The following is a 27,282-nucleotide window of genomic DNA, read 5'->3' as shown; positions in this document are numbered from 1 at the left end:
GTGGATAAAGTAAGCAAGAGATAGTTGAAAGTGCTGTCCTTCAAGGTGAGAGGCTGAAACCATATGATAACACTGGGAGAGATGGGCAGACCAGGGTTTCTTTGAGGATGGGTGAGTGGCTCTGGAAAGGTTTCTCAGCATATAAGGGGGTACCTGTTTTTTTCAGCGAGGCAAGGAACAGTTTGGGGGAAATGAAGGACTAGAACTATTAATCTGTTGTACACTTTATTTTGAGGAATACAGTTTTAAAGATCTATACACAATACATGAAAAGTGCCCTTAAGAAGGTGGACATTTGTCATATAAAAATACCTTGTTAAAAGCATAGTTAATTGATAGCATTTTTAAACAGTTCACAAAGCTTTTAAAACCAGTGCAAATTTTATTAACAAAAGCTTTTCAACTCTAGTGAATTGTTATTCATGCATTTTATGATTTCACACTGTGCCTTTACAAAGCACTTGGATCCATGAAGTATGCAAAGGAAGGAATCTACTTTTTCTAATGAAGCCTGTCTAGTTCATAGTAATTGCAGTTAAAATGAACTTTTACAGACTAGAAGGCTCTTTAAAGGCACGTTAGGTTTTAAGGGCAAAGAACTGGAGTTTACATTTTAACCACAGGAGTAGGATTTTCAAACTGCTTTAACAGGGACTGAAGCTGTGCTTGGCAATTATAATGTGTATGAGTCACTTGGGGATCTGACCAAAAATGCAGATAGTGATTCGGAAGATTTGTGGCCCCAGGTTCTACATTAAGTTCCCAGCTGATAGCAATAATGCCAGCTCACAGACTGGACTAGCTGAGAATTGAGAAGATGATTAGAAAGGAGATCCCCACATGTACTGAAAAGCTATAGACCATGAAAAATCCTAACTTGCAGTTGTTTTATATAAATTAAGGTCAAACTAAAGGCTGAAAAGGAAAGTATTTGTAAATGATTACCAAAATAAAAATAAAATACTGTAGTGACTTAAAGGCAAGTCTGGTGTATAGCCCAGAGTCCTGTACTAACCAACACCTGGTTGATTCTAATGCACAAAATATGAGAACCACTACCCTACTTGTATTAGGGAGTGCAGTCACTGAAGGGGACAAAACTACTTTTCAAAAGGATGTACCAAGAATGAAGCAACAATTGAATATCCCACAATTATGGGGAGTCTTAGGCTTACTTAGTTTAAACATGCAGGATGCTATAATTAACCTATAAAATGCAGCTAAAATTAGATTATTAAAACCAGTATAAATGCTAAGCATCTGGACTTTCAGAGACTAGAATTTCTCAGGCTTTTAAGTTTCATACGTTGCTATAGTTGCTATAAGTCATTGTAGACATTTGTAAATCTGTGGATAATGACTGCATATCTGGCTTTTTGGTTTTGTTTGCGGTGAACTTTTAGTGGTCCCCTTTCTGTGGTAGGTGCTAGAAAAGGCCTTTATGCACTTTGAACACAAATCAGTCCCTATTTCTAAAGGAGAGCAGCAGGTTAAGTTTCCAATGTATAATGGCTGAGTTCTTTTAGAATGTTATAAAAAGTTACTAGAAAATGTATACTTTGGTACAGAATAGCCAAATCTTAAGTGAGATCTTTATTACACGTCAATAGGAAGTGCTTTGGTAAGTAATTTAGTTCAAGTTAAGTCTACAGAAATGGAAAACAATACTGGAACTCTATAAATAACAAAGGTTAGAATTGTACACATTTCAGAAGCCTTAAAAATGTGACAGACAAGCACAGCAAACTTAAGAATTTTCCATTTTATTCAACCTCAAGTTTATATGCAAGGTAATTCCAAACTTTGTTGCGGCAATACGTGTTGAAAGTACCAAGTGTTAAGTTGCAAAAATATATACTCTGAGACAGTGCAAATGATCCACTTTTAAGGTATTGAGAGTTGTACATAATTTCTGACAAGTTATTTCACTTAGCAATTCCATAATAAATTGAAGCAAAATCTGCATAGGTTAGATTAACCCTGAAATGTTGAAAGACTGGTGTGCTATAAATTTTTAAGAGATTACACCAGGTGGGAGATTTGTGCTTGTTAACTCTACCACCTGGAAATATTTTTATCAACTGATTAGTCATCTGCATGATTACTGTAAAAGCACACATAACCACTGGCTTTTTAAACGATGCAGAGAGTTAAGGCAAACGTTAACTGTTCTTGAGGGCAGTTTTTAATGAAAGGCATGATAAATGTCAGGCATGTGAGGTCATGATTTTCTTGAACCTACTGGCAACAAGCTCAATAAGCTTTAACATTTTAAGACTTAACTGATCCATCCTAAAAAAACAGTATTTACAAATGCACAAATAATAAGCATACAAATCTAAATATTATACAAGAATAAAATTTCTGTGTGCAGTGCAAGTTTATCCCACAGGTTTTTAAAAGTGACCAATTTATGTACCTGAACAATTTCAGGTCCAAAAAATAAACACGAGCATTTTAAGCATGTTCCAATTTTGTAAATTATGAGGCTGACTTAATTTCATTTAAACTATATAATTGGCTCATTTACTCCAATCTTAAAGCTGTTGCAAATTAACATGATACTGGGAAGAGGATGAAAAGTAACTTGGATATTCAAGATACAATCCACTAGGAAGAGAATACATAATTATGATTGGTGAAGATATAAAGGCAAGGCTGTCATCAGATTTTAATTTTGATTAATGACTACAACTGAGTTTAGTAGTAGTCATTTAAGTTGAAGACCCCTTTCAGAAAATTGTATTGCAACACGCAGTCTAAGAATTTTAATAAATATAATATGGCTGTACATACAAATACCTACACAGCCACACATATATACACACATACACAAATAGTTGCTCTTATAATTGAAATTTCATTTGTTTTGGGGTTAGTCAAGTTTACATTAAACCACTATTCCCCAAAACCAATAACTTCAAATATAAACAAAATGCCAAGAATGAATATCGTTTCTCATTATCAAACTACACATACTGAGAAATCCAATAACGATTTTCAAGCAGAGGCAAGTGAAACATTCAGAAGTTGCAAACCTTCAGATATTAACCCTGGAATATTTTTATGGCATTTTTACGTCGCGAGATGATTGAGTATAAGTTACATTTCATTATATATTGTCCCAAGAGTTAACCTCATTTCACTTTCATCAATTGTTAGCATTTGGAACAAACCTGGATGTCTGCCAACTGAATCTATTCCCTCAAGCTTTGTGTGTTTTAAAATCTGGTGAACATCTTATTTAAATGAGAGGTGCTCCAAAACACTTCCTGCACCATTCCACACTGATACTTGGTGGAGCATCAATTTTCTGCAACTTTTCAAGACTCTCTGAAGATAGATTATTGTATGCAACTCCATATTCATTGTCAAAAGCCTCTGAAAGACATTTTCAAAAATGCAGTTGTAATTTGTTAAACAAAAGCTGTAAACTGAAAAATGGTAATCAAGTAATTTCATATATATCTATAAACTGCATATTTGAAAGTAGAAATCTTTTGAAAGGTTAAGTGCATTTACCCATACCAATTACAATTTTATAAATTACTTCAGAAAATGAACCTCCTTTAGTAATCCTTAATTAACCAACTTACCAATATCAATATTCTCTCTTCCAAGAGATACTAATGATAAGAAGAGGATTTCTCGGTATAAACTCCTATAAAACAAATATTTTTAAAGTTAATAGGCACAGCGCATAAAAATACATACATGAAGGTTTTGTAAAATGGTGAACAATAAGTTCTACAGTCTAGTCAACAGTAATGTGTCCATGTCAGTGTCCTAGTTTCGACAACACTACAGTTAAGAGATGTTATCTTTGGGGGAAGTTGGGTGAAAAATATGCTGAACTCTAGGCTACTTTTGCAACTTACTTTGAATTTCTATTTCAAGTTAAAAAGTTATGGATAAAAAATGTTAGGGATGTAAAGTTTCATACCAAAACCTATTTTAAATGGCGTGTTTTAACATTGTTATAATATTTTAAGACCATAAATACAGTTGACCCTTGAACATGGGGTTGAATTTCATGGGTCCAGCCATAGTATTTTTTCCAATACAGGAGAGTACTATAAAGGTGTTTTCTTTAATAGCTTTAAGAATTCATTATATAATACAACATACAAAATGTGTTAACTGTTTATCATATCATTGCTGGGACTTCTGGTCAACAGCTATGAAGTTCTGGGGTAGTCAAAAATTATACATAGATTATCAACTGCACGGAGGGATCATTTAAGGGTCAACTATAATAGGTAACTGTTTTAACTCTACTTTCCAATTAAAATTTGCAAAAGCAGTCACCTCTCATTTGCCACTTGACAAAGTAACAATTTTTAAGTGAGTTAGGAGTCTAAACCCTTGGACACAGTATAAAAGGTGGTATGGTCTCTTTGCTATTTAACCCAACAATAAAGGATGAACTATATTTATTTGGTTTGTGAACATAAAAGTGTTACAAATCAAACCTTAAAAATTAGCTTCTTAGCGGAGTTGTTAAAAATGAAGGAACGCTTAAGAAATGAACTGATTTCAGAAATTAACATAGAAAAAAAATTAGAGTAATGCAGATTCTGATAATGCTTCATATGATCTTTGTGTAGAAGCTTCAGAAGCCAAAACATGTCATTTCTAATTTTCCTTCCCTGCCTTAAAACTACAGATGCTTGAAACTACCTGCTCTTTAGACTGTGAAGGTATTTATCTTCAAAGATGCCATAACTAAAGAAACTTGTAAAGGACCTGGAAACTTAGTATTTGGTAGAATTTATTATGTCACCTTTTCTGAAGTTTCCACTGGAAAATTCACTAACATTGAGACTGGGATGAGTACTGATCTAAAGTATGTTAGCAGATAATAGTAAGAGGATTAGGAAACCTCCATATCCTTTGTTATTCAGTCTTTTCATGACTTTTCTAAATGGTTTCTATTCATAAACAGATTTTTGTTTTTTTATATCCCACAAAGAAATAAAATATAAGTTGTGCAGGTATGACAGGGTCTGAACAAGTAGTACATATGTATAACATCACTGTTAACAAATTCATAGGTTTCCAGTGAACACCAATAATGTTCCCAAAGACTCAGTACATTTTAGACATGAATGAATTACCTCCTAAAATTTAACCTATTCCTCCACACAGAACTTTTAGTATGTTTGCTCAAGTATGAGCAGATACATTTGGGCAGCACTTTTGAAACAATCAGGTGTTCTACACTGAGTATTTTTCTTTTATACCTAGAGATATTTTAAAAATAATACTTAAACATGAAATTATTTTGAGTGGCATGAAGCAAAAACTGGATTCTTACCTTTGTCTTTTCATGTCTGGTTTTATTAGCTGTGAAAGTAGATTGATGGGCTTAAGAACATCATTATGTTGAATACTCTGCCTGATGGTTTCCACTAAAGTGCTTGTTGCTTCTTGTTCCTCTGACAGCAGAGACAATTTCTTTTCAGAATCTAGTAAAAACAAAGAATAATTATTAAAAAAAAATTTTCCCCCAGACCTGTAGCATTTTCTAGTCTTTTATTCAACATCACCATCCCCACCCCCATCCCTTAAGGGTAAAATTACTTGTCAATGTGACCAGCTCAAAACTACTTTTCCTACTTTCTTCAGATAGGAAAGGCCTGTCCCTTTGCCTTTTCCCTGAATGTAGGGATTCCTGCTTCAAGTTGGGATGTGATAGCTTATACTCCAGCAGCTATCTTGTGACCTGAACCAACCTCAACCGATGGGAAGGTAAGACCCAACACCAGGGACCTGGGTTGCTGATGACAGAGAAGTTGCCTACCAATATATATTAGGTATATACTGGGATTGAATCATGCTAACATTAAAAATATACAAAATCAGGGTGCCTGGGTGGCTCAGTCAGTTAAGCGTTCAACTTTTGGATTCAGCTCAGGCCATGATCTTCAGGTGAGAACAAGGCCCGAGAGGGGCTCCACCTACACTCAATGTGGAACCTGCTTCAAGGTTTTCCATCTCCCTTTACTCCTCCTTCTGTTCATGCTCTCAAAAATAAATAGATAGATAGATAGATAGATAGATAGATAGATAAATAAATAAATAAAAATAAAAATCAAAAAATCAAAAAAGTGTTCTTGACCCAGAGAAAAGGGAAAACTTTAATACTGCAGGTAACTCCAGCAACCACACAATTTGATTTACACCCATGTTAGTTGAGATGGAATATGTATCCAGTGGCTCCCCCAGTCAGCCGCATTTACAGTGTCTGTCATAAAACTAGTTATTGTATTTTTCATACAACACAGCCACTTAATAAAGGCAACTAGTAGAACTTCATTTGTGTTCAAAGAAACAGCAAAGTTCTCTGTTATAAGAGGAAATAATGGCTGCTATGTGTTTTGATTCTAGCTCTTCTACCTGCTACATGATGACCTTTAAATATATTTGATTTTTATGTTATGCTGTGATTTTAGAACCTAACTGAAATATAATCTGCAACTTCATTGTTTCTCCTATAACTCAGTTTTTTGTTTTTTTTTTTTTATAACTCAGTTTTTTAATTAACAAAGAACTTTGTTCTTTTTCAAGATTGAGCTATTTTAGGTCCTTTAAATATCTACGTGAATTTTAGAATTCACGTCAATTTCTGTAAAAAAGACACTTTGATTTTTGGTAGAGATTGTGCTTGATCTGTAGCTCAATTTGGAAATACTGCACTGCCATCTTAATATTAAATCTTCCAATCTATAAACATGGGATTTCTTACATTTAGGTCTTCCTCAGTTTTATGCTGCTTCTGCTTTATTTTTTCCTATTTTATTATTTTTTAAAGATTTTATTTCAGAGACAGAGCATGCAAGGAGGGGGAGGAGTAGAAGAAAAGGGAGAGAAATCCTCAAGCAGACTCCCCACTGAGCTCGGAGCCCCATGGGGGACTTGATCCTGGGACCCTGAGATCATGACCTAAGCAGAAGAAATCAAGAGCCGGATGATCAGCCAACTGAGCCATCTAGGACCCCTCTATTTTATCCTTTTTAATGCTATTATAAATGGAATTCTTGCTTTCATTTTTGAATTATTCATTGAAAATATATGGTAATACTTAATTTCTATGTATTGATCTTATATCCTGCAACTTTGCTGAATTTATTACTTCCATATAATGTGTCTATTCTTCTTAGGATTTTAATCTGTTAGAGCATATAATCTACAAATATAGTTTTGTTTCCTCCTTTCCAATTTGGATATCTTTTATTTTCTTGCCTAATTGCTCTAGTAAGAACCTCCAGCATAATGTTGAACAAAACAGGAAAAAAGACATCCTTGCCTTGTTCTTGTACTTAAGGATAAAGTATTCAGTCTTTTACCATGAAGTATGTCAGCTGTGGGTTTTCATAGATACTCATAATCAGGCTGAGGAAGTCTGTTTCTATTCCTAGCTTGTTAAGTGTTTTTACAATGGGTGATAGATTTTGTCACATGCTTTAGCTGACTAAGCCTATTAAGTTGATCATGTGGATTCTGTCCTGTATTCTATTGGTATGTTAGATTACATTACTTGATTTTCAAATATTAAACCAACACTGTATGACTGGGATAAACTACACTCACTCATGATAAACAGTCTTTTTTTCTGTATTGATGGATTTAGACTGGTAGTATTTTGTTGAGGATATTCATGTCGATATTCATAAGTGATACAGATTTTTTTCTTATGGTGTCTGGTTTTTTTCTATCTGTATCATACTGGCCTTCTCACCAAATCTCCACTATTTCCAAGAGTGCTCTTGGGCTTGAACTTCTCCACACTGTTCCAAATAAAGTCATTTCCTTTGGGGAAGGTTTTAGAGCTCAATGTTCTGATGGCCTGTTTCTTCCCTTGGGTAAAAATCTCTGAGCCACTGTTCTAGAGCTGGGGCTGGGAACAGTGGCCCTTTTCTTGGAATGACACTTCTGCTTTGTGAACGGGGGGGTTGGGTGGGGGCAGTTGATTCTGGGCTTTTCAGCTTGTCTCTCCTGGCATAATACCTCTATGAGCAAGATGGGCTGAGAACTGAGGCCCCTGTATTCATTGCTTGCTGAAGCTGAGATAGAAATGAATGGGTGCCAGGCGGAGGACGTGAGCATCTATCTCTCCTGGAATTTAGCCTCTGCTTTATAGAGCTGGGAGAATGAGAACTGCTGGCAGTCTGTCTTTCCCAGGGAGATGCTGTAGTTCTTAGCTAAGAGCTGGGGGTAGAAGTGGGGAGTGGGAAAGAACAGAAAATTGTAGCTCAAATGCCACAGAAACTTACTGTTTTTACTGAAATTCAGTATATTTTCTTGAACAAATGTTTTGTTTGTTCTGTATGTACCCTTAGACATTACTTTCTAAAAATTTTTATTTTTGAGGGGTGCCTGGCTGGCTCAGTCAGTTGAGTGTTCTCTTGATTTCGGCTCCGGTCATGATCTCAAGGTCATGAGATTGAACCCCAAACTGGGCTCTGCGATGGGCGTGGAGCCTCTTCCTTAGGATTCTTTATCTTTCCTCTATCCCCCTACACTGTTCATGCTCTCTCTTAAAAAAAAAAAACACAAAAAACTGTTGAAGTATATAGTTGACATACATTATTTAAGCATTTTATTATTAATATATGTTATATATTAATAATAATATGAATAATATGAATAGTATTCAGGTGTTCAACACAGTGATTTGGCAATTCTGTATTTCATCACAATAAGTGTATCATCGCCATCTGTCATCATAAAACACTGTTGACTATATTAACTTTGCTGCAGTTCTCATTCTCTGTGACTTTATTATATAACAGGAAGTTTCTATCTCATAATCCCCTTCATCTATTGTGTCCATTCCTCACCTTTCTCCCTATTGGCAACTATCAGTTTGTTCTCTAAATTTACGACTCTCTTTCTAGTTTTTTTTTTTTAGTTTCCACATATAAGTGGAACCGTACAGCATTTGTCTTTCTCTAGCTTATCTCATTTAGCATAATGCCCTCAACATCTATCCATGATACTGCAAATGGCAAGATCTCATTTTTTTAATGTCTGAGTAATATTCCATTATGTAATATTCCACACACATCTTCATTATCAATTCTTATCTGTTGAGGGACACTTGGATTACTTCCATATTTTGGCTACTATGATGCTGCAATTAACACACGGGTGCATACATCTTTCAAATTACTGTTTTCTTTGGGTAGATACCCAGTATTACTGGATCATATGGTATTCTAGACTTAATTTTTTTAAGATTATTTATTTATTTATTTATTTACTTACTTACTTATTTATTTATTTATTTGGGGGGGGGGGCAGACATAGGCAGAGGGAGAAGCAGGCTCCATGTAGGGAGCCTGACGTGAGACTTGATCCCGGGTCTCCAGGATCACACCCTGGGCTGAAGGCGGTGCTAAACTGCTAAACCACTAGGGCTGCCCCCAATTTAATTTTTAAATTTAAAATTTACAAACCGGGATCCCTGGGTGGCGCAGCGGTTTGGCGCCTGCCTTTGGCCCAGGGCACGATCCTGGAGACCCGGGATCGAATACCACGTCGGGCTCCCGGTGCATGGAGCCTGCTTCTCCCTCTGCCTATGTCTCTGCCTCTCTCTCTCTCTGTGTGACTATCATAAATAAATAAAAATTTAAAAATAAATAAATAAAATTTACAAACCTCCATACTGTGTTCCACATTGTCTGCAACAATTTACATTCCTACCAACAGTGCACAAGGGTTTCCTTTTCTTTACATACTCACCAACACTTGTTATCTCTACTTTTTGATACTAGCCATTCTGACAGGTGAAGTTCACTGTGGTTTTGATTTGAATTTCCCTGATAGTTAGTGATGTTGAGCATCTTTTTATGTCTCTTGGCCATGTGAATGTCTTCTTTAGAAATGTCTTTGAAGGTGATCTGCCAATTTTTTAATTGGATGGTTTATCTGTTGAGTTATGGAAAGTTTTTTTTTTTTTAAAAGATTTTATTATTTGACAGAGAAAGAGAGAGAGAACACAAGCAGGGGGAGGCAACAGAGGCAGAGGGAGAATCAGGCTCTCCACCAAGCAGGCTGCCTTTTCATTTTATTGATGGTTTCCTTTGCTGTGCAAAATCTTTTTACTATGATGTAGTCCCAACAGTTTATTTTTGCTTTGGTTTCCCAGCTTGAGGAAACACATGCATAAATATGTTGCTTATGCCGAAGTCCAAAGAGATTACTGCCTAGGTTTTCTTTTGGAGTTTTAGATTTTAGGTATCACATTTAGGTCTTTAATCCATTTTGAGTTTATTTTTGTATAAGATATAAGAAAATCACCCAGTTTCATGCTTTTGCATGTAGCTATCCAATTTTCCAAGCATCATTTATTTAAAAGACTTTTTCTCCATTATGTATCTCTTGCCTCCTTTGTTATAGAGTAATTGGCCATATAGGTGTGGATTTATTTCTGGGCTCTGTATTCTGTTCCATTGATCTATATATCTAGTTTAGGGCCAGTACCATATTGTTTTGATTACTCTAGCTTCCTGTAGTAGATCTTGAAATCTGGGATTGTGAACCTCAAGCTTTGTTCCTCTTTCTCAAGATTACTTTGTCTATTTGGGATTTTTTTTTTAGTTCCATACAAATTTATGATAATTTGTTCTAGTTCTGTGAAAAATGCTATTGGTATTTTTTATACAGATTGCATTGAATCCATATATTGCTTTGGGTAGTATGGGCATTTTAATGATATTAATTCTTCCAATCCATGAACATGGTATATCTTTTCATTTGTTTGTGTCATCTTCAATTTCTTTCATCACTGTCCCACAGTTTTCAGAGTACAGGTCTTTTATCTACTTTGTTAAATATATTCCTTGATATTTTTTCCTTTTTGGTACAATTGTAAACAAAATGTTTTCTCAATTTCTCTTCCTATGTTATTAGTGTAGAGAAATGCTATCAATTTCTGGGTATTAATTTTTCTATCTTGCAACTTTACTGAATCTTAAGAGTTTTTTTGTGAAGTCTTTCAGGTTTTCTATATATAATATCATGTCATCTTCAAATAGGAAAAATTTTACTTTCTCCTTTTGAATTTGGATGTCTTTTAATTCCTTGTCTGACTGCCACAGTTAGGACTTTCAGTAGTACACTGAATAAAAGTGGTAAGGGTAGACATCCTTGTCCCTGATCTTAAAGAAGAGTTTTTAATTTTTTACTACTGAGTATAATGTTAGTGTGGGTTTTCATATATGGCTTCCATTATGTTGAGGTATGTTCCCTCTAAACCCACTTTGTTGAGAGTTTTTATCATGAGTGGATATTCTACTTTGTCAAATGCTTTTTCAGCACCTAATGAGATGATCACATGGTTTTTATCCTTCCTGTTAATCACACTAACTGATTTGCGAATATAAAACCATTCTTGTGTCCCTGAATAAATCCTTCTTGATTGTGGTGAATGATCCTTTTAGTATATTATTGAATTTGGTTTGCTAATATTTCATTGAGGATTTCTCCATTTATGTTCATCAGGGATACCGGCCAACAGTTTTCTTTTTACATAGTGTCTTTATCGGGGTTTGGTATCAGGGTAATGCTGACCTTGTAGAATGAATTTGGAAGTTTTCCTTCTTCCTATATTTTTTGGGTAGCGTAAGAAGACCAGGTGTTAACTCTTAAATGTTTGGTAGAATTCACATGTGAAACCATCTGGTCCTTGATTTTTGCTTGTTGGGAGTTTTTTTTTGATTACCAGTTCAACTACATTACTAGTAATCAGTCTGCTCAGATTTTCTATTTCTTTCTGATTCAATTTTGGAAGATTGGGAATTATCCATTCTAGGAATGGATAATCTAGGAATTATCCATTTCTTCTAGGACCAATTTATTGGCATGTAATTTTTCACAGTGTTATAATCCTCTGTATTTTTGTGTTATTTTTCCTCTTTCACTTCTGATCTTATTTATCTGAGACCACTTTTTTTCTTAATGAGTCTGCCTAAAAGGTTTATCAATTTTATCTTTTCAAAAAAAAAAAAACAGCTCTTGATTTCACTGATTTTTTCTATTTTTTTGTCTCTATTTCTTTCCACTCTAATCTTTATTATTTCCTTCATTTTAACTTTGAGCTTTGTTCTTTTCCTAGTTCCTTTAGATGTTAGAGGTTAGTTTGTGATTTTTGTCATCTTTTGACATAGGCCTGTGGCACTGTAAACTTCCCTCCTAAAACTGCTTTTGCTGCACCCCAAAGATTTTAGACTATTGTGTTTCTATTTCCATTAATCTACATGTATTTTTTAATTTTCTCTGATTTTCTTCATTGACCCATTGTTTGTTTAATAGCATGTTGTTAAGCCTTCACCTGTTTTGTGTTTTTTCCGGTATTTTTCTTGTCACTGATTTCTAATTCCACACTTGTGGTCAGGAAAGATGCTTGATATGATTTCAGTCTTCTTAAATTTATTAAGATTTGTTTTGCAGCCAACATTGATCTATCCTGGACAATGTTCCATATGCACCTGAAAATAATGTGTTTTGAAATGGAATGTTCTACATATATCTCTGTTAAGTACGTTTGGTCTAATGTGCCATTCAAAGCCAGTTTCCTTCTTGATTTTCTCTCTGGATGATCTACCCATTGATGTTTAAGTGGAGTGTTAAAATTCTCTATTATTGTATTTCTGTGAATTTGCCTCAATTTCCTGTGAATATTTGCTTTATATATTTAGGTGCTCCTATATTCAATGCTTAGATATTCGCAACTGTTATATCCTATCTTTGGACCGATCCCATTATCACTATGTAAGGCTCTTCTTTGTCTCTTGCTATACTCCTTGTTTTAAATTCTATTTTTTGTCTGATAAAAGTATTGCTACCCTGGTTGCTTTTGTTTCATTCGCTTTCATTTGGATGGAATATCTTTTTCCATCCCTTCACTTTCATTCTCTATATATCTTTAGATCTAATGTGAATCTCTGGTCAGCAGCATAGAGATGGGTTTCATTCCCCTACCCCCCCATCCATTCCGTCACCCTCTGTCTTTTGATTTGAATATCTAATCCATTTACATTTAGTCATTATTGATAGGCATATACTTATTGCCATTTTGTTGTTTTCTGGTTGTTTTTGCAGTTCTTTTCCTTTCTTCTTCTCTTGCTCTCTTTCCTTGTAGTCTGAGGCTTTCTTTAGTGTTATGCTTGGATTCTTTTCTCTTTATTATTATATTTCGTATCTATACAGGTTTTTGATTTGTGGTTACCATGGGATTCAAATGTAACATTATATGTATATACCATTCTATACTAAGTTGATGGTCACTTAATTGAACACATTTTTAAAGCACAAAATTTTTACTCCCCCTCCATGTTTTATTTATACAATGTTCCTATTTTACTTTGTGTATTCCTTAACTAATTTTTGTAGATATAATCCTGTCATAATTTTCTTCTATTTATGGCCTTTTCCTTTCACGTGAAAAATTCTTAACATTAAGGCTTATTTAGTATGATGAACTCAATTTTAACTTTGCTTTTGGAGAAACTTTCTCTCTCTTTCAATTCTGAATGATAAGCTTGCCAGGGGGAGTAGTCTTTGTTGTAGGTTTTTTTGTTTGACCATTTGACTATGTCATGCTCCTCCATTTTGGCATGCAAAGTTTCTGCTGAGAAATGAGCTGATAGACTTATGGGGTTTCCCTTGTATGTAATGGTTTTATTTTCTCTTGCTGCTTTTAAAATTCTCTAGCTTTCTTTTTGCTGTTTTAACTGTGTGTCTTGGTGTGGCCTGCTTGGGTTCATCTTCTTAGGGGCTTTCTGTGCTTGCTGGACCCGGATATCTATGTCCTTCTCAGAGCAGGGAAAATCTTTTATTTGGGATATATTCCTCTGTCTCTTCATTTTTTCTAACTCTGTGTTTGCTTCTCTATATTATGTAGGTCAGCTGTATCTCCTGGTCTTGAAAAGTAGTGGGCTTGCATAGAAGAGGTCCTGGTACCCTACAACACAATCCCCCACTCACTAGGACTAGGTACTCCGCAAGTTTTCTCTGTATGGGCTGCGTGTGTCCTCTTATTGTGGCTGAGCTGTGAATTTTGTGGACATGCTGGTGAGTGGGGATGGCCCTCAGCCTAGCTGGCTGCAATAAACCACTAGGTATATTGGGCAGGGTTTAAGAGGGCTGGCTGCAGCCATCATGAGCCCACTGGTAGGTGGGGCTGCCACTCAGCCTAGCTGCCTGCAATTTGCCTGTACCACAGCTGTGGGCACACTGATGGGTAAGGCTTGCTTCCTGTGTAGTTATGAGGCCTAACTGCAGACATACTGGTGTGTGGGGGTGTTTAAATCTTTGCCCCTCAGGGTATGAGTCACTTTGGAGGGAAGTGAGGCAAGTAGGTTTATGTGGAATGTCAGAGAGGGGCATGCGGTACTGGCAAGGTACATGGAAACTGTTAATACTGGCTCCCCCAAATGTCTAGCCATCTAGGCTGGGGGAAGGCAAGAAAAACAGTGCCTGCCACCGTTTCTGTTCCCAGAGAAATATGCAGATCCCTGCCCCTTTGGCACATACCTTAAAAGTAGTCAATAAGCCCCTTTCACATATATCCTAGGCACTTTTCAAACTGCTGCTTCTTTGCTGTGTTCTGGTGAATTATTTAGCATGCTGGTTCTTTAAAGGTGGAGACTCCGTTTCCCATTGTCCTCTGGCTCTCCTGGAGTTAAGCACTGCTGATTTTCAAAGCCAGATGTTATGGGGACTTGTCTTCTAAGTCCAGGTCCTCAGGGCCAGGGATACCCAGTGTGGGGTCTAATCCTCCCTTTCCTCCATGTTTGTGATGTCCCTATTTTTGGTTTGCTGTGCTGGGAGTCTGGTTCCCAACTGCCCCTCCGCTTCTTTTTGCTATAGCCTTTTCTCTACAACTAGCTTTGGAAGATCCATTTTGCCAGTCTTTAGGTCATTTTCAGAGTTAGTACAACAGGTGTAGCTGTTGCCTTGGTTTGTCTGTGAGACAAAGTAAACTCAGGACCCTCCAACTCTGCCATCTTCCCTCCTCTTATCTTCTTCTTTAGTAATTTTTTTTTTATTTTTTTTTTTTACCAATTATGATTGTTTTGCTGGGAAGTGGCTCTCTGAAGCTCCTCTTTCAGAAATCACTGGAAATTGGTACCATTCTAGAAGTCATTGCCCACTTACTTCTTCCGTCTTTTAAAGTCCTTTACTTGCCAATTCTTCATTTAAAGCAGCCAGTCAATCCATTTTTAGGAAACAAGGCCATTCTTGAGAACTCTAAATTTTATTCCCATCACAAATAGAATATTTTGAAACACTTGAGCATTTCAAGAGAGGCAAGAAAATAACTTAAAAAAAAAAAAAGCAACTCTAGTTCTATTATTATTATTAAGTAGAGTCCACACCCAATGTGGAGTCCAACAATGGGACTGAATTCATGACCTCAAACGAAGACCTAAGATGAGATCAAGAGTCAGATTCTCAACTGATTAAGCCATCTATCCAGGTGCCCCTAATTCTATTATTTTCTAGCATAAATTTCAAGTTTATTCTGCTCCTGTTAGGTATTTATTTGAAGTCTTTCATTATTACAAATAATTGTACAGTAAGCATCACTGTACAGACAGCTTTGCATACTCTATTTCTATAGAACAGAGCTGTGTGACTGCTGAGTTAAAGGGTATCCACATATTAAATATGGATAATATATGCCATATTCTTCTACAGAACTGTATCATTTTCACTTCTAACAGTGGATCAGAGTGGATATGGATCTTTTCCTCCATATCCTCAAAAAGATTCGATATAATAAAGTCTTTTGCCATCTTGATGTAGCTAAGTTTGTCCTTTCCCTTTTTTAAAAGAAAGGGATATTTCACTAAATAGTAAGATTGAGCATTTTTTCATGTTTGTGTTATAAACTGAATTATGTTCCCCCCAAATTCACATGTTGAAGCTCTAACTCCCTATGTGACTATATCTGAAGATAGGGTCTTTTAAAGGGTAACTAACGTTAAATGAGGTCATAAGGGTGGGGCCCTAATCCAATATAACTAGTGTTCTTATAAGAAGAGAAAAGTACACCAGAGAGATGGAGATTTACACAGGGAGAAGGCCATCTGCAAGCCAAGGAGAGAGGCCATGGGAGAAACCAAACCTGCTGACATCCTGATTTTTGGCTTACAGTGTCCAGACTGTGAGAAACAAATTTCTGTTAAGCCACCCAGTCTGTGGTATTGTTATGGTAGCCCTAGCAAACTAATATAAGCCATGTAATTTTTCTTCCATGAACTGCCTATTATAATCATATGCTCACTTATCTACTGGGTAGTGCTGTTTTATTGACTCAAAGGACTTTGGAATACTGGATGATACCTCTTTAAATGCCCTGTAAAAAACAGTTCTAAATATAAGACTGAAAATGAAGCCATAATCTTTGAGATTAGTATCCATATAATTTACATTATGATCCTATACCAACACATCCATATTGTTCTTCAACTATATAGAATTTATTCTCCCAATACCTAACTAAAATTGGCAACTGACAGAAAAATCACAAAACATTCTTTAACTCCCTGACACAGTCAAATGGATCAGTACAAGAGCAAATCAATTTGATCTAAAATAGACTCTTGAAGAGATACTAAAAATTTAAAAATAAAGCAGAATAGTTTGTTTCTCTCACCTCCTTAATTTTATTTTTTCCCCCAGTAGTCTATTCTTCTTTATTGTTAAGGAGTATTCTGTATGGATAGTACCACAATTTGTTTATTCATTCACTTGTGAAAAGATATGTGGATTGTTTCCAGTTTGAGTCTTTTATGTTTTTAATTCTATTTTACTTACTAAAATTCCTCCATGAGACATACAAAGGTTCTCCTGGTTCCTGATGAAGGTTGATATTATCCCATAATAGCTGAATATACACAAGTTTGCTATCCTGGGACAGAGATGATAGAGGAAGCTAAAAGAGTAAAGTAGAAAGTATTAGTACCCTAAGCAGAATAATTACCAGTGGATCTAGAAAAGCTTGATTATATAAAACAAATGAGTTCTTTCAAAACTCTGGACCTAAAATTCTATGCAAATTTTTAAATTTTTATTTGTATCTGATGATAAATATTCCTGTTTTTGAAGTGCAAGTTTCTCATTCCTACTTCTACAGATTGGAAAGACAAGTTGGTAACTGGCACAGTGGCCACATGAAAGATTAGTCACCATTACAACAAATTTTAAGGTAAAAGACAGTACAATCTTTTCTACTATCTTGTTGTCCAGACTGCTACTTAAAACAAATGAGTCAAAATAGAGTATGATACTTTAAGAAAAGATTCTGTCACGACCCTGGTGTATGTGGGGATGGCTCAGTATTCATGTTCAATATCTCAAACTGAAGGAACTCTAGGAAGCTCACTGCCTCCAATGGGATCAGGCACCCAGCACCAGTACAGTAGGGGCTTCAAAGTCCGATGGCCACACTGTGGTCTTGGCCCCCATCACGTATTAGGTATGCGACCTTATAGAAGTTATTTAACTACTCTAACTTTTAATTATATCATCTTAAAAACAAGGATAAGAGGAGTCCTTTAAAATATGGTGGTTGTGAGAATTTCAACTGGGAGCTATAGTTCAGAATAAAAACTACCTATTCTAGACACCCTTGCAACTAGATATAACCATATAACTAAGTTTAGGCCAAACAGATACACAGATAAATGTTAGGTACAACTCTAGGGAACTATCTAGAGAAAGAAGGCATACTCTTCATACTCTATTTTTATCCTTACTGCTGGCTGGGATGTGGCTGTGATGGTTGGAAATAGAGGAAAGCCATCCTGGACCACATACAGAACTTGGAAACAGAGGTTATGCACAGCTGAACAAAAGCTAGAAGGATCTTTCAGGTCCCTAACATTATACCATTTCAGGACCACCTGCCCAAACTCTTCTGTGAAAGAGAAGCAGCATACCTCCTATTAAGGCACTGTTGTTGTATACTGTTACTTGAAGCTAAACCTCATTCTAACCAACCCCGATGGAGTAGAAGTACTGATGTTGGTACCCTACCTGTACACCTCCATTACAATGTTCAGATGTGAGGATGAGTCCTGGCAAGTTACTAGGAAGGTCCAAACGTCGGAAATACCAAACAAGGTTCCAGAAAATGATTGGATGTTGATTGATGAAAGAGGATGTGTGAATCACTTGGTCACCTTCATTCTCTAGCAAAGATTCAAGTTCTTTACGAAGCACTAGAGGACTCAAGTAGGGCACAGAAACAGGGGGAGGGTTGGGTCTCTTTCCTAAAGGATCCTTTAAAAAATAAAAACACAGAAAGAAGTGAATATTATCTATTCTGTATGTGTATGATTATTCAGTTAGACTATACTTTATCCTTTCAAAATCAGTGAGTTCCACTGGCATACCCTAATGAAAACCTAAGAAAAGAAGGATGCTTGGGTGGCTCAGTAGTTGAGCGTCTACCTTCGGCTCAGGGCATGATCCCAGGGTTCTGGGATCGAGTCCTGCATCGGGCTCCCTGCATGGAGCCTGCTTCTCCCTCTACCTATATTTCTACTTATCTCTGTCTCTCATGAATAAATAAAAATCTTAAAAAAAAAAAAAAAGAAAATTTAAAAAAATGAAATACTTAATAAGTGCCCTTAAGTTAAAGGATTACAAAAGAAAACTAATAATCCATATAATAGACCCTATTTTAAACATACAGAGTTTCTCGATTTTTACAAGAAATACATTTCAGATGTTTTATAATGATTCCCCAGAAAAGCTGACTTTATCTTCTTCCTACAACTCTAAGTTAGGAACTGTGTAGTATACTGAAATTTTTTAAAGTTCTTCATCTGCTTATGAAAAATTATTACTTGTGAATTATGCACTGCTGTAAGAAATACTTACACGAGTACACAGATAGTTATAATCTTCTTACATACCACAACTTCCTGCAGACTGTTTGGGAGACTGACTGTTGAAATGCCATGAAATGGTCGCTGGGAAAAGTCAATATTTTGCAGAGGACCTCCAACACTGTGACTTCGAGTCAAAGATATGTTTCGCTTTGACAAACTATTAGGCGCAGGTGAAAATTTCATAGTTTGGACTTCTCCACTGGCTCTCTTTATTTCATCACTTAAAAAAAATGAAGAAATGCTGTATTTGTGCTATAATACAATCTAAACCTGATCCAGCTAGAATATTTTCTACAATGAGTTTTGAATCTACTGAATGTATCAGAGGAGAATCAGTACCACCTTATAAGATTTACATTTTCTTCAGGCATTTTTGTAAAAAGTAGTCAGAAGAACAGGATGGATGGATGACTCTGGTGAAGGGTGGGAAGAAGACAAAGGGTAGGTAATAGATATTCTTTTTAAAAGACTACCCATTCAGTTGTTTTACTCAAACATTATTTCATCTTTATTAAACAAAATCACCTAGAATTATGCAACTAAGTATTACAGATTCATCGATAAATATTTAACCTCTAAATATTTAATCCATCTAAGGATAGAGACCAGATCTTATGCTTTTATTCTTAGTGCTTAGCATAATGCTCAGCATCCAAATAGTCTCTCAATAAGTGTTTGATTCAATCAGCATCTAAGAAGCAGTATATTTCATAGTAAAGAGAATATGTCTCTGGAAACTGGCAATGACTACACTAAAAGGGAAAAATACTTTGTACTGTTGGGAAGCTTGTTTTGTTAAAGAACACTGTAAAACATTAAACATAGTTTCAAAAATGATTTATCATCACATTAGATACTTAAACAATATAGCATAGTAAAAAGTTGAGATTGAATTTTTAAAATGCCAGAATGAAGAGTTCTTTGTACCCTATGGTACCTTGATTCAACTGCAGAGGTTGTTTCTTCCGTTATGGTCTCGTTTTGCTTTGGGAGATCCATAAAATTGATCAAGTCAGGTTCTGCTGAACTAGACATAGGTTTGTGCTCTGAAGGTTCACTTGCCAATGGAATGCTGCCACTTTGTAAACTGTCACCAGAGGTACTTGGTTTCAGGAAAAAGCTAAATATGGAGCAATATAAAAAGAAGCCTTTAAACACCCTACAATCCTCTAAATTTCATATTTAGAATTACTTTGTGATAAAGCAGTCATGGATGAATTATACAATCCATACAAATGATGCTTCTTTTAAACACACACACACACACGCGCGCACACACGCACACCTGCTAGCATTCTCTTTCTCTCTTGTCGTAAACTTTTCAAATGAAAAAGGTCTCAAAGTCATTATAGTTCAATATAAGATCCTTTAAAGAAAGCTGTGAAGGAAGATGGAAAGCAAAATATTTCATCAATTTTCTAAGTTAAAAAAAATAGAGCAGCAATGGCATTTTATCATGTGTTAACTTATAACTATGCATACCATCCTCCCCTACATATATATCCATTTGTCTCTAGTCATTTTCTCTCCCCTTTATTCATTATTTTGTTTTCATCTTATTTCTGTCCTTCTCTATCTGGATGGGGAGAGAGTGAGGGTTGGGCCTTGCAAGGGACATTAAGAGAACTCTCTGAGGTAACAGTAATGTTCTGTATCTTGATAAGAGTTTGATTTGCATAAATGTGTGCATTCAATTTTCAAATGGTACATTTTAAATCTATAGATTTTCTTGTATACGTCTTTATCACAAAAGAAACTGTAAACAAATATTGAACTTTATTTAATATGTATGCTGAAGTCTTTGGGGGAGAGCTACGTTAATGTCTACATCTTCTTTTAAATAAATATAAGATGGGGATCCCTGGATGGCTCAGTGGTTAGTGCCTGTCTTCCACCTAGGGCGTGGTCCTGGAGTCCTGGGAGCAAGTCCCGCATCAGGCTCCCTGCATGGAGCCTGCTTCTCTCTCTGCCTACATCTCTGCCTCTCTCTGTGTGTGTGTCTCTCATAAATAAATAAATAAAATCTTAAAAAAATAATAAATATAAGATAGACGTAGATAGAGGGATAGACAGTTGATAAAGCAAGTAAAATAAAATAGTAACTGGAGAGATGAATTATTTGGGTGTCACCGTAAGAAAAATATTTAAATTTAGCTGCAAGTTTGAAATTTTCCGTAATGACACAGTGGGGAGGAAAACCAACAATGCTCCTTTATAACCCACTTAGAAAATACAAGGTACTTAACACAATAGCTTATGAGACAATTAACTGAACAAAACAGTATAAGACTATGGTAGATAATTTAAAGCCCTATTAGGACCTAAAGGACAACCTAAAAAAATAGAGATATATATTCAGAGATATATATGCTCAGAGATAAGAAAATAAAACTGAAAAAAGTCCATCTTCCTCAGATTAATCTATACACCTAATGCTGCAATCTCAATGAAGACTCCAAGTGGATTTGGGAGTGGAGGGAGAGAGAGGAGACTAAAGGTGCTCTGAGCAAAATAAATAAATAAAGCTGTTACCTCCCATCATACACAAACACAAAGGTGTACTCTAGCTGGATTACAAATCTAAGCATCAGAAGTAAAATACAAAGCTAACAAAAGAAACGTCAGGACAAAATCTTCACGTCCTACAGATGGGAAAGAACTTTTAAAACAAGACCAAAGCACAAATCCTTAAGTGGAAAATTAATGGAAAATGATGTCAAAATGAATGACTTCAAGGAATTAATATCAGGAATATTCAAGACAGACAACAAGAAAAAGAAAGTTAATATAAAAATGGACAAGGTAAAAATATAAACAGGCAATTCATAGAAAATGCTGGAATAACTAATATTAGTGAGTTTACCTCACTAATATTCAGAGAAATTCAAACAAAATCACGATACCACTTTATATTCATTAGAATACAGAGAACAGAAAAATGATAAAACCAAATGCTGGTACAGATATACAGAAATGAGAATTCTTGGGCACTGATAGTGGGAATATTGCTATCTGGAAGCAATCTTCCATTGTTTATTGAAATCATGTATGAAAATGGCTCAAAAACCTCATTCCTAAGACTATTATTCTGAGAGAAACTATTTCATAAGTTTAAAAGGAGATATATTTTATATTGCACTGCATCATGGCAGTGATATTTATAGTAACAGAGAACGGGAAGCAACTGAAGCGTATGATGGATGAGTAAAATGACGTATTAACTTCCTATAGGAGAAAAGGAATAATAAACTGGATGCAGGCATAGCAACTCAGATTTTAAACCGAGTAATAGAAATTATCAGTATTCTACTTATGTAAGTTAAAAATGCATAATTGTGCAAACAGTGTATTTTATGAGGGTATACAGTCAGAGATATCACACACGGTAGAGTCAATGTTTTTGTTAGATAAAGGAATGAGAGTGGAAATGAGTGAGGGTTGGGGGTAGAACTAATAAAAGAAGACCCTTGCACCAAGCAATGATGATAGTGCATCAGGAATTAGAATATGACTTCACTCAGCTCCACACCTGAAGCTAAAAGGAGAAACTAAGGTAAGAAGAAACAGCCATACAATTGGGAGATTTTTTAAAAGCAGCTAAAGGTAGATAATAATATGAAATTTGCTCCATAAAACAAATAGAATATTAAGTATAATTACTGAGGTAAGCAGGTACCAAGCCCTTGATGACTTAATGACTAATAAGAGATCATCTAGTCTCTCTTCTATTGCCTAGAATTTGGTCATTTCACCATATAGAGCACTACCATAAAAGGGGCAACAAGTTATAAGAGTTCAAAAAGCCATATCCCTCTCAGCTTTATTTTTTCTTCTAGAAGATAGTTACTGAGAAAGTTTAAAATAATGACAAACACTAAAGTTCTGAATTATCTATAAGGTTTAGCTCCAAGGATTAACTATACAGATAATTGTGTGTTAAATAAAATGGAAAAGCAGTCTTCTATATCGGCAGTATTTTCTACTCCAATACTGAAAGTGAAGGAGAGAAAGGAAGGGGGCAGCTGGCGTGTGCGTGACTGTTCCACTCTCCCCAGGAGTCATGCCTTCTGGAAGGGCACTCACCTTGTAAGGGGGCGTGTACAATACTAACCTTGCAGAGCCTCTCAAGTCTTTAAATTCTATATTGAGAAGAGGCAAGAAGTTGCTTTTACAGAATGGACAGGTTGTATTCAAATTTGAATCATCTGCCGTCCATCCAGCCATAATTTCTTCATCGTAAACTAAAGCTCCACAAGCTCTGCACTGTGAACAACTTGACATCAAAACCTAAGAGTAGAAGAGTGTAGACACTGAGAACTGCCATAGTGAAAAGAAACGTTAACAGGCCATCCTCTTAAGAGACAGAATTTTTATTTGTTGATCAAATTTGGAATTAACAGTTCAGTCACTTTATAGATAAAACTACCAGTTTATTGTCCTGCTTATGTAAGACATGAAGCAAATTCAACAAAATGATTTACTCTTCTGTCTACAAGGGTGTCACAGAATTCTATTAAGTGCCATTCTGAAATAAACATGTTCACAGCCACTTTATCATGTGCAGACTACAGAACCCTTACCTCCATTGCACAATTCTGATAGATGCTAGACATGCTGGTGTTTTGAGAAGAACCATGGTCTGATTTTTCAAAGTCCTGCACCTTTACACTTTTTGGAAATGGAGGTTCACCTAAAGAGAAGTAAATATCATAATACGTTATATGAAAATGTCTTTATTCTTTGGAAATGCATACTAAAGTATTTAGGGGGAGTATTAGGAAGTCTGCGATTTACTTTCAAATGGTTCAGTATAAAAATTTATGTGTATATCTAAAGTTAACAGTATTTAAATCTAACTGGAGAATATATGATTGTTCATTATATGATCCTTTCAATTATTCAGGACATCAGAAATTTTTTGTAACTGAATGTTGGAAAAAAATTAATAGAACTAAAATTTTAGAAAATAACAGCACTAAAAATATCAGTGACACAGCCCAAGGATTCCCAAACTCTGGTATACATTTGATTTATCCACAGTGCCAGTTAAAAATATACATTCCTAAGGCCCCATTCAGATGCAGTTTCAAAAGTTTTAGCCTCAGGCTTGGATGTTGTATATATTTTTAAATAAATTCTCCATGTGATTCTGACACACACTGAAGTTTGGGAACTAATGATAGAATCCACAAATACAACTAAGGTGATGGTAATACTTAGAGATCATATAAAATAAGTGATAGTATGGTGTGGCTATATTAAAAATCTATCAGCTCATCTCAACAAAGGGGCTTATTGTGTATGTGGGAGGGAGAGGGAGAGGTATGGGCATATAAATTACAGAAGAGGACAATCCCTTCCATACCTGTTGAGTACTGCAGTTTTCCTACATCTCCACTGCTGCTGCTACTGCCAAGGCTTGTGTTGCTCAGGGTAAGTTCATTGGGAACCAACCCTGAGATATTCATGTTCGGTGACACATTCTCCCCCAAAATATGGTCTTCAAGGCCAGCTGGGAAGCTGTAATCTCTGTTAGTTTCCTCCTTTAATTGAAAAGAATAAAACCCTCATACATAAATAATATCTACAATAAGAATATATTCACTCTACCCTTTTCAAAATTAAACTTCTCTATAAACCTTAAATAAATTATCATCCCCATATTTTTCAAAACCATGAACTCTTCTTGATATTATTTGGAATTTCCTTTCCATACTCTAAGATATTGAAGCAAAGACCTATAATACTTTTAGATTTTGTTTCGCTCTTGATATATGTTGGGGTGTCTCTCAATAATCAATATCCTAAAAAACGAAGGAACTCTAGGAAACTCACTGCCTCCAACGGGATCAGGCACCCAGCACCAGTACAGTAGGGGCTTCAAAGTCCGATGGCCACACTGCAGTCTTGGCCCCATCACGTATTAGGTATGTGACCTTATAGAAATTATTTTACTCTAACTTTTAATTATATCATCTTAAAAATAAGGATAAGAGGAGTCCTTTAAAATAAGGTGGTTATGAGAATTTCAGCTGGAGCTATAGTTCAGAATAAAAACTACCTATTCTAGACACCCTTGCAACTAGATATAACCATATAACTAAGTTTAGGCCAAACAGATACACAGATAAATGTTAGGTGCAACTCTAGGAACTATCCCTAGAGAAAGAAAGCATACTTTTCATACTCTATTTTTATCCTTACTGCTGGCTGGGATGTGGCTGTGATGGTTAGAAATGGAGCAGCCATCCTGTTCAAGTCATTTCAAGAAAGAAATAGGAAATGCATAAAGTTTTAAAATATAAAAACCAAAGTTATCAGAAATCTCTAAATAATAACTTATATATATAAAATACTAGAAACACTCCCCTATCAGGTAGACCACACACATAAAACATTCTTACCTCATCATCCGAGTAGCTGTAGGCAGACGCTACAGCTACCCACATCTTACTGGCCACTGTTGCTGCTTGTTTCATACCAGATTTTAGGACATCCATCTTGGGTCCTGAGAGTATATTATCTAGCTTTAGCCCTGACAAAGAATTTACCACAGAACCCAATGAGCCATGTGGTGAAGAGCGCACCAGGGCTGATAAAGAAGTTGAACGTTCTTTATGACTGCGAGAAGGAGTCTGCTGCTTGAAACGCCCAGTAAAAGCTTTAGATCTGGATTCTGCAGGGGAGCTCTTTTCACTTTCAGGATATTCCTCTGCTGCTGGACCAGGCTCTAAAGGTAGGCTTGATCTTCTCTCTAAAGGGTGAGTAAATGCAATGGTAGTGCCAGACTCTCTGCTTCCCTCTCCGTGTAATTCCATACTGGAAGACTTGCTACCCAGGGGACTCTTTAGGTTCATATAGCTTTCAATTTCATCAGCCAGATTACGTGCAATTACTGGAGAGGACACCTTATCTTCAGAGTCTGGAGTTTTTTCTCCCGTACATTCAGTGGCCAAAAGAGACAAAGGATCTAGTCCAGTTTCAACATCCTCCCTCTCAACAGCTTTAACAACACCATATAAACTACTTCTCTTATTTATTACATCTTTGGATCCTACTTTCAAGTCTCTGGGCTGATTACTATTACTATCATTTTGCAGACTGTCACATGCATCCTTTTTCATAGTAGTTTTAGCTACACTGTCATCAACCACAGGTTCTAGGGTCTCTTGACTCTCCTCAAGCATCTCTAATACCGAAGATCTGTGCTCAGAATCCCAAGTGCTTTCAGACATACGAGTCCTAGTGTCAACTAGATGACAACTAACACTGTCAAAGCTATGGGTGCTTGCAACCTGGAGTGGGGAAGTCTTAGGACAGGTCAATGCTGCTGTAAGAATCTTGGCATCTGCTCCCATCATAATAGCCACTTCACTTGAATTCAAATCCAAGCTGCTCTTCTTAAGCAACATTCCTGCTCGACTTTCAGAACTGAAACTACAACTCCGCTCTGGAAAATGCTTTTGTCTTTTATCTCCTCTATCACCATTCTTCTTGAGATTAGTAACTTCACCAAAGACTGCATCTTCAGCTGGATCCTGAGTAGAAAATGGCACATTTGCTGTATTACCTAAAAGGGAAAGTACAATATTAGAAATGAAACTCTACTTTCTGAAATAACTTTTAGAAAAATGTTTTTCTGAGTTTTGAAAAGTAATACATACTCAGCGTAAAAGATTCAGAGTTTAGAAGGTACAAAGAAAGTATACAGAAAAAAGAACCAAAAAACCTCCATTCAGTCCTGCCTCCCAGAGATAACATTGTAATTAATAACCTGTCTTTCACCTTCTGTGCATACACATTTAAAAAAATCATGCAGTATATGCTCTATGCCTGTATTCTTCACCAAAATCTATCACATTTATCAAATATCAAATACATCTTACAGTTAAGAAGTTCTACATTCAATTTAAGAAATATATTTTGTGTTAAATAGCAGATCTAAAAAGACAGAATCTCTTCCCTTTTAGATTTCATATAATTTAACAATATATTTGGCAGAAATCTACTCCACACAAAATAAATTTATAACCATGTAGGAATTCTATATTTTCTAAAATAAAAGCCTTACTGTTCCAAGTAAAATAAAGGAAACTAGAAGGGAGTGCTTAGACCTGGTAAATTCCAAGAAGGCTGATGAAATCTGAATAGGTAAAAACTTTTCAGATATATTCATTCCTTCAACAAACACTTAGATGTCTACTAGCATTTACTATATAAGGTGCTAGGAATATAATGGCAAATAAAACAAACATGATCCCAGACCTCTCACAGAGTTTAGTCTTGTTTGATCAAGTGGAACAAAATTATTCCAGTGGCTGTAGGAACTTCCCCCACTTTTGGGGGAAGCAAGTAGTCTTCTTTTTTTTTT

At 35.8% G+C, this 27,282-nt stretch overlaps 1 protein-coding gene across 4 annotated transcripts in view; it reads right to left on the bottom strand.

The window, feature by feature from the left end:
• Positions 1-208: 208 nt before the first annotated feature.
• Positions 209-27,282, bottom strand: part of DENND4C (DENN domain containing 4C) — a 129,480-nt gene continuing 102,406 nt past the window's right edge. For all 4 annotated transcript variants that reach the window (XM_072841492.1, XM_072841494.1, XM_072841493.1 and 1 more), the window contains 11 exons: positions 25,316-26,481; positions 24,277-24,454; positions 23,492-23,601; positions 23,023-23,198; positions 19,849-20,031; positions 18,936-19,131; positions 18,052-18,297; positions 16,831-16,948; positions 5,318-5,468; positions 3,597-3,661; positions 209-3,381 (listed from right to left, as the gene is read on the bottom strand). In XM_072841492.1, the coding sequence (XP_072697593.1) occupies positions 3,245-3,381; positions 3,597-3,661; positions 5,318-5,468; positions 16,831-16,948; positions 18,052-18,297; positions 18,936-19,131; positions 19,849-20,031; positions 23,023-23,198; positions 23,492-23,601; positions 24,277-24,454; positions 25,316-26,481 (2,726 nt within the window). In that variant the 3' untranslated portion in view covers positions 209-3,244. The remainder of the gene's footprint in view (positions 3,382-3,596; positions 3,662-5,317; positions 5,469-16,830; positions 16,949-18,051; positions 18,298-18,935; positions 19,132-19,848; positions 20,032-23,022; positions 23,199-23,491; positions 23,602-24,276; positions 24,455-25,315; positions 26,482-27,282) is intronic.

This window comes from Canis lupus, chromosome 10 (assembly GCF_048164855.1).
Source record: "Canis lupus baileyi chromosome 10, mCanLup2.hap1, whole genome shotgun sequence".
NCBI lineage: Eukaryota > Metazoa > Chordata > Mammalia > Carnivora > Canidae > Canis > Canis lupus.
Note: the sequence above shows the minus strand (reverse complement) of the source record. Positions and strands in the feature narration are given on the sequence as shown.